The sequence below is a fragment of the Apteryx rowi genome, unplaced genomic scaffold (assembly GCF_003343035.1).
Source record: "Apteryx rowi isolate R43461 unplaced genomic scaffold, aptRow1 scaffold_530, whole genome shotgun sequence".
NCBI lineage: Eukaryota > Metazoa > Chordata > Aves > Apterygiformes > Apterygidae > Apteryx > Apteryx rowi.
Genome location: NW_020450795.1, coordinates 169,527 through 176,557, shown reverse-complemented (window position 1 = coordinate 176,557; position 7,031 = coordinate 169,527). Strand labels below are relative to the sequence as shown.

General features: G+C 52.2%; 2 protein-coding genes across 5 annotated transcripts in view; one reads left to right on the top strand and one right to left on the bottom strand.

Moving 5' to 3' along the window:
* The window catches only part of ILF2 (interleukin enhancer binding factor 2), a 6,374-nt gene extending 615 nt beyond the window's left edge, over window positions 1-5,759 (top strand). For 3 of the 4 annotated variants that reach the window (XM_026080926.1, XM_026080925.1, XM_026080928.1), the window contains 13 exons: window positions 286-328; window positions 1,390-1,494; window positions 1,852-1,929; window positions 2,124-2,226; window positions 2,307-2,372; window positions 2,512-2,628; window positions 2,824-2,902; window positions 3,362-3,449; window positions 3,716-3,777; window positions 4,076-4,190; window positions 4,670-4,760; window positions 5,205-5,374; window positions 5,604-5,759. In XM_026080926.1, the coding sequence (XP_025936711.1) occupies window positions 286-328; window positions 1,390-1,494; window positions 1,852-1,929; window positions 2,124-2,226; window positions 2,307-2,372; window positions 2,512-2,628; window positions 2,824-2,902; window positions 3,362-3,449; window positions 3,716-3,777; window positions 4,076-4,190; window positions 4,670-4,760; window positions 5,205-5,365 (1,108 nt within the window). In that variant the 3' untranslated portion in view covers window positions 5,366-5,374; window positions 5,604-5,759. The other variant, XM_026080927.1, reaches the window with a different exon arrangement.
* Window positions 5,760-6,023: 264 nt separating this feature from the next.
* SNAPIN (SNAP associated protein) lies at window positions 6,024-7,005 on the bottom strand (the record flags this gene model as incomplete). The annotated part of the gene is made up of 3 exons (XM_026080902.1): window positions 6,024-6,499; window positions 6,629-6,747; window positions 6,834-7,005. Coding segments are annotated over 3 exons (396 nt in total), but the record flags the coding sequence as incomplete, so codon positions are not given.
* Window positions 7,006-7,031: the final 26 nt, after the last annotated feature.

Sequence of the window (7,031 nt, the reverse complement as noted above, 5' to 3'; positions counted from 1 at the left end):
GGGGACTGGCATCTCCAGGCCAGTTTTTTCACCGCTGCTGGTGCAGGGAAACCCTGGTGTGCAGCCACTGTCTGATCACTCCAGGGTGGTGGGGCGCTAAGGTATTGTTAGAGGGGTTATGAAGAAAGCTCTCCTATTTCTGTAGGGCCTTTCTTTCATCTTGGGGACAAATCTTAAAAGAACCGTGACTGAGGGGGGTAGCGGGAGGGTGGCGATGACACGAACAGCCGCGAACAGGTACACACCTCTACAGAGAATAAAGTTCTTTTTTCTTTCCCCCTTTAGGTTCCGGCCCTTTGTGCCGCACATCCCCTTTGATTTCTATGTCGTGAGTAATTGTATCCTACCGAGCTGTTTGCAGGCAACAGCTGTAGGACTTTTGTTTGTTTAAAGATGCTGTCTTAAAGTCTTGTTTGCTGACTTAATTTGATGGTTTAACTTCTTCTAGCTTAGCTGGAGTAGAGAAGCTCACTGAAAATGCAAACAGCTGTTGGTTCAGTAACTAACCTGAAATAGACCTACTTACTATCCCTGTTGGTTTGGATTGTTTGATGTACGTGTTTCACCTTGAATGAACAGTACGCGGTTAAGGAATCATGGTTGCAACAAATAATGCCTGCAGGTTTACTGCTTTTTAAGGCACCTGCTCTCCCAAACCCTCAACTCTGTCAAATCTGTCTGTAATATGAACATTTTAAATTACTTTGATAGCTGTCACTCACCCTTCAGATGTTCTCCAGGCTCCTTTGCAGTGTCAGTCCTCACAAGGACCAAGAGGAACACAAGCCTTTCTCACCCTTTATAGAGGGAAATCGTTTCCTCCTTCTGCTGAGCATCTGTGCTTTAAAGACATGTGACTCTGTCAGGGAAAAGAAGTTTACTTATTCTTGCCTTCCAGATATTGTGCCTGTGAACACTGTCATAGCAACTGAAAAGCTCTGGCTATCTGCAAACAAAGCATGTTACTCTTAAGGGACTCTAATGTAGCTACTTTTACTACTGACAGAGCTATTCTTAAATTAGGTCCACCCTGTCTCACATGCCTTAATTCTTTGGCTTAGAAACTAAACACCATGCAGTGCAGAACATACCTAAGTGGATTCGTACAGGCACTCTAGTGGCTAATGTGCCGCTTCTAGAGACCTGCTGTTCCTGTTAGAGCATGCGAATGTATATGGGCAGGACTGCCAGCTCTTTTTACCCCTTTAGGATAATGTAAAAGTTAAATTATAAAAGCAATGAACTTAAGAGCCTGATGTGGAATCACAAAGGAACCAAGCATCAGAGAATTAAAAAATGGAAATGTTTTATCGTCTTGCCAATGAGTGGGTTGAACCAAAGTCTGTTTCTTACTTGGGCATTGCATTCTGATGTCTGATCCTGTTTCAGTGCGAAATGGCTTTCCCGCGTGTAAAACCTGCCGCAGATGAGACTGCGTTCAGTGAAGCCTTGCTGAAGAGAAACCAGGATCTTGCTCCAACTGCTGCTGAACAGGTTAATAGAAGTGTGTTGCTTCATGTTGAAAATTACCTTAAATCCTCTAGCTAGATGTTACTGCAGCATTAGAGAAACCAGAGAGAGCCTATCCTTAGGAGAATATAGCTAATATGATATTAGCAGTTACTAGTCTAAGAGCAATCATTTGCCCCCGAAATAGGTACTGCAGTAGAAATATGGGTGGCATTTCTTGAACAATGGTTTCTAAACATGCTTATTCTTATCTGTTTAATAGCTATCTTACATTGGGGCTGTCTGCATTATGCTGTGTGAGATTGGATTATCTTTATCTCAAGACTGTAGTTGTACTGGACGATGGACTGGTACTACCACCCCTCTCTAATTCCTTTTCAGGCTTCTATTCTTTCTCTGGTAACTAAAATAAACAACGTGATTGATAATCTGATTGTAGCACCAGGAACTTTTGAAGTGGTAAGTCAAACTTTTTTACTTGAAAAAAGCTATGTGGGGAGACATTTCAGCACATGGGGATACTGGTGTTCTAGCTACCAAACTTTGTGCCAAGTACAATTACCGTGAGTTTTTTGTTGCTTAGTTCATGCTTTCTCCCAGAGAAGTAGCATGTGCATTAACCGCATTAATTTTTGCTTTGCTCTTTCAACCAGCAAATCGAGGAGGTTCGCCAGGTGGGCTCCTACAAGAAGGGCACCATGACAACAGGGCACAACGTGGCTGATCTGGTTGTGATTCTGAAAATCTTACCCACGTGTGAGTATTATTTACTTTAGTGCTGCTGGCTGAGCACAGCAGTCAATGCTGCTCTAACTGCCCCTTCTGCTTCTCCCTAGTGGAAGCTGTGGCAGCCTTGGGAAACAAAGTAGTGGAAAGCCTGAGAGCGCAGGATCCCAGCGAAGGTGGGACACTCCTGTATAACATGAGGTAGAGGGGGCAGAGTTGAGGAGGACAGATACTGACATTAGTGTTCCTGTTCCCAGTCAACATGGGGACTGTCTTCCTGTCCCTCTGCGAGAAATTCTTGCTCTTTCTCCCCAGTCCTGACCATGCTGACCAACGAGACTGGCTTTGAGATCAGCTCGGCCGACGCGACAGTGAAGATCCTTATCACCACAGTGCCTCCCAATCTCCGCAAACTGGACCCAGAACTACACCGTAAGGGCTCAGCTCGCTCTGTACTGTATGTGGGGGTGGAGGGGCTTTTACAGCTCCATTATGGAGTGGGGACAGTCACCGAGTCACCCTAGACGTTCAGTGTGAACCTTCACTAGGAGAGGGGAGCCAGCTGGCCTCCCCTGGCTTGCGGCTACTCACTGGTTGAAAAATGAATGTTTCTGCTGCTTCTTTCAGTGGATATCAAAGTGCTGCAAAGTGCTCTGGCCGCCATCAGACACGCTCGCTGGTTTGAAGAGAACGCTTCTCAGTCCACGTGAGTTGGACCTTAAGCAGGAACTGTAGCTTTAAGGCCCGGTTAAAACAATCTCATTTACAGAGAATAAAACACCTTATATTATATAAACCTTATATATATAAACCACCCTCAATGCAAGGGCGTGCCTCAAGATCTGTCCCCTACATTAGTGATACTGAAGGCTCTTTTAAACTGGATGGTGACTGAACAGCGCAGTCTTAAATCCAGTTGTAAAGCGGCACCATGCAGCAACCCTGATAAACTCAGATATCCCAAATCAGTACCCTTCCACACTTGCTGCACCCAGTGGCTGTTCTGCCCRGGTCCTGCTGAACTGCACTGTGGGGTACCTGCTGCGCAGTGCAGTAACTGCCAGGGAAAGGGCAGTGCTTTCCCTGCGCTGCAAGGAGAGCTCCTGTTCCTGCGGCAGGACTGTGAGCGACGCATTATAAACACTGTTGTCGCAATCTTCTCCAGAGTGAAGGTCTTAATCCGGCTGCTGAAAGACTTGAGAATTCGATTCCCCGGTTTTGAGCCCCTCACTCCATGGATTCTTGACTTGCTGGTGAGTGCATGAGGGGGACACTGATGTTCTGCCAAACAGAATGTTGTACCTCTGACCTGCAGATTTTCCCCCCCTTGGGTACCTGYGGTTGCCTGCCTGGCTGTTCCTTCCTCTGCTATCTTGTAACTGCCTGCACATCCCTGGGCTCCAGCACAAAGCAGCTTCTTGTAGCTCCAGCAGCAGAAGGATTTGGGATGCTTACACTTCCCTTTTATAAAGCCATTCTTGTCCTAACACCCTCTTTCTCTTTTCCCCCCTCTCTCCAGGGGCACTATGCTGTGATGAACAATCCCACGAGGCAGCCCCTGGCTCTGAACATCGCTTACAGGTCTGTTACCCTCTTTGCTTCACTTTTATGAACTCCTATTGTCACCTTAGTTTTGAAAATACCAAATAAAAAGCAGTGGTGTCTCAGGACTTTACAGTTTGAAGGGACCTGAACCGGAGACAAAGCAAACTTCTCGTGTGCCAGTGCCTATGGTGTCTGTCTGTGACCTACCCCCTTCACCAGCAGCAGGAGCYGGATTCCTGTCTCACTGCCTGTTTTGGCCTGCTTTGCAGATCTTCAGGCTGCGTTACTGTGCTAGCTACGGGCTAGTTCCTAACGTGCAATGTCTTGTCCGCAGGCGCTGCCTTCAGATCCTAGCTGCGGGGCTCTTCCTCCCTGGATCTGTTGGTATCACCGATCCCTGTGAGAGCGGAAACTTCAGAGTGCACACGGTTATGACCCTCGAACAGCAGGTGAGCTACCTTGTCTGCTGTGCGAGGTGGGACTAATATCTGCCCCCCAGAAGTCACTTCCTGCTAGATAACTGCATCTGGGAGTATCTTGCATCCTTGCTATGTACGAACCAAATTTCCAGAGAAACTATAGGTTTAACTTGTTGCAAGCTTGTTGTTTCTGTGGGTATGGGGAAGAGCATCAGGAGGATCACTGGAGAGACTAGTAGCAGTTTTCATAAGCTAATATTCCACATCCCTGCAGAGCAGATCATTTCTTACCTGAAGCAGAGCTGTGCTGCTGAAGGACTCGGCTCTGGCTAGATCTTTCAGAGTGTTGAGTACAGAATAGCAGCTTCTCTGACCTTGCGTCACGGAGAGAAGGAAAACCGAAGAGGGCGAGTCCAGTACTGCTCAGGGCTCTCGTAGCAGAAAGCCTCCCAAGTTGCTAGCTGGGACGGGATGCTGCATGTCCTCTGACTGTCATCCCCGTACCGTAGGACATGGTGTGCTACACAGCGCAGACACTCGTCCGGATTCTCTCTCATGGAGGTTACAGGAAAATCCTTGGCCAAGAGGGTGATGCCAGCTGTAAGTACGGCCTGTGTAACGCGTGGCTCTTCCTCCATGCAGACTTGCCAACACTTCTGCCTGGGAGTGCTCCAGGAGGGGGAATGGGACTGGTTTCCCGTGTTGCTCACAAAAACCCAGAAACGGAGTGGAGAGGCCCAGTTCCTGCCAGGAGCAGCTGTGCTGCCCCAAAGGGGAGGCTGCTGCCCTGACAGGAGAGCTAGCGCTGCTGGGAAGCAGAAGCTTCCTTGCCCTGAAGGGCCCTAATGGCTGTTTGCAGCAAGCAGCAGTTGTTGGAGCAGCTGCTTAGCTTTAGGGAAGCTTCTCCTAGCTGGCGATGCGGGGTGTCGTGCTTCCCCCTGCCGGCACCTGCCACGGCTGCACGCCTTGGGAACGGGGCTTGCCTGCGCTGCCCTGACAGTGCCGGGGGGCTGCAAGCTGCCTGCTAAACGCCACTGTTTGCAGACCTGGCTTCCGAAATGTCCACGTGGGACGGAGTGATAGTGACGCCTTCTGAGAAGGCTTACGAAAAGCCCCCAGAGAAGAAAGAAGGAGAAGAGGAAGAAGAGAATCAGGAAGAAACCGCTACAGGCGAGGAGGAGGAAAGCATGGAGACTCAAGAGTGACTTGCCCAGGTAAAGCCTGCTGGGCAGTTGTCTGTCTACTGCTGCTTGGGGGTGTCTAACAGCACCCACGGGTGAGGGGAGCCCCAGGCACGTGCCTTTCCCCATGCTGTCCGTGCCAGGGCAGCGGCTGCTAAAGTAGCTCTGCTGCAGCATGGGCCTGACAGGGGAGGGGAGTGTCTGGGCTGCCCCCACCCCGGGGCAGAGCTCCCCCCGTAGCAGCCTGTTCTCTCCCCTGCAGCTTGACTCCCCACCTCTGGACACTGCTGGCCGAGGCACATGAAGAACCACAGCAAGAACTTGGCCTCTCCTCAGCGAACGCACCGAGTTGACGTGACCCGTTCCTTGTATTTGTCTTGTTTTTTATAGGTTGACAGTAAACTGCTCCCTGTTTTGAGTGCGTTCTATCTGTTCGGGTGGAAGAACCTCCCTTATAAAAATGGGTTGGAAAAGGGTCTGACACCCTGGGCTGGGGGGTGAGAGGGGGGGTGAGTCTGGGCCTCAAAACACCCCCTGTTCTGGGGGTGCTCAACCCTGGCCCCTTCTGTCTGGCAGCAGCACCTGCCCGGCTCCGCTTTCGCCAAGGCTCACAGGGGCTCAGGCAGCCACGAGCTGCATCTGTGACCCAGCGATGGCGTTAGAGTCACGGTGCCTCACTCGGTTCATAAGCAAGACGCAGTCACTTTTATTACAGTGCCTACAAGCCTCAAAATACAATACACGGGGTCGCCCCCAGTTCATTACGCTGTAGTAGAAAAGCTGCAGCTTCAATTTGTAGGACTTTTCCCCCCCCTCCAGTGCTGCGGCCGTTAAGAAAAGCATTGCTACAAACAGAAATACCTGCTCTGCTCGGGGGCGGCTCAGTCTGTTCACTGTCCTAAGGCAGGAGCTGGGTTATGCCTGCCGCCGACCAGGGCAGCTCCTGCTCCGACCCAGCCGTAATTGGGAGGCTGTAACTCTCAGGACCGTCGGCACAGCCGCGTCCCGAGGGAGTTGTACAGGCGGAACCAGCCCAGCGCTGCTGCCGGGGCCTCACTTGCCGGGCAGGCCCTGGGGGTAGCCGCCCGACGCCTCCAACATGGCCTTTCTCCGCACCGTCTCCTTGGCCACACTGTGGTTGAGTCTCCGCAGCCGTTCCTGCGCAGGGGAGCAGCGGCCGTTGGGACGCGGGGCAGAGCTCGCCTTCCACGCCCCGGGAAGCCGGCGGCGCTTCCCAGCACCCGCTCACAGCCCCACGCCCCGTGGCACAGCGCGCCCCCCGCTCACCTGGGCGTTCTGCAGGATGTTGTTGACCAGCACCACCCTGCGCCGGGCGTTCAGCAGCTTCTTCACGTAGGGGTCGAGGTCGAGGGCGACTTTCTGGTCCTCATTGATGCGGCACAGCTCTAGGGAGAGGACGGGGGGTGACAGCTGCAACCCGAACCCCGCTGCCCCCCTCGCCGGCCCCCTGCTCGCCCCGCCCCGGGCTCACCTGTGGCCAGGCTGTCGATGTGCTCCCGCAGCTCCACCTGGCTCTCCCTGYGGAGGGGAGGGGCTCGGCGGTCCACAGCTGCAGCTCGACCCCCGGCYCTGCGCTCCCTCCCGCGCGGCTGCCCAGCCCCAGGAGCACCTGCCAGCCTCCCAATCCAGCCCCCTGCTCCTGTGCTGCCCCACAGCCACCCCTAGGCCC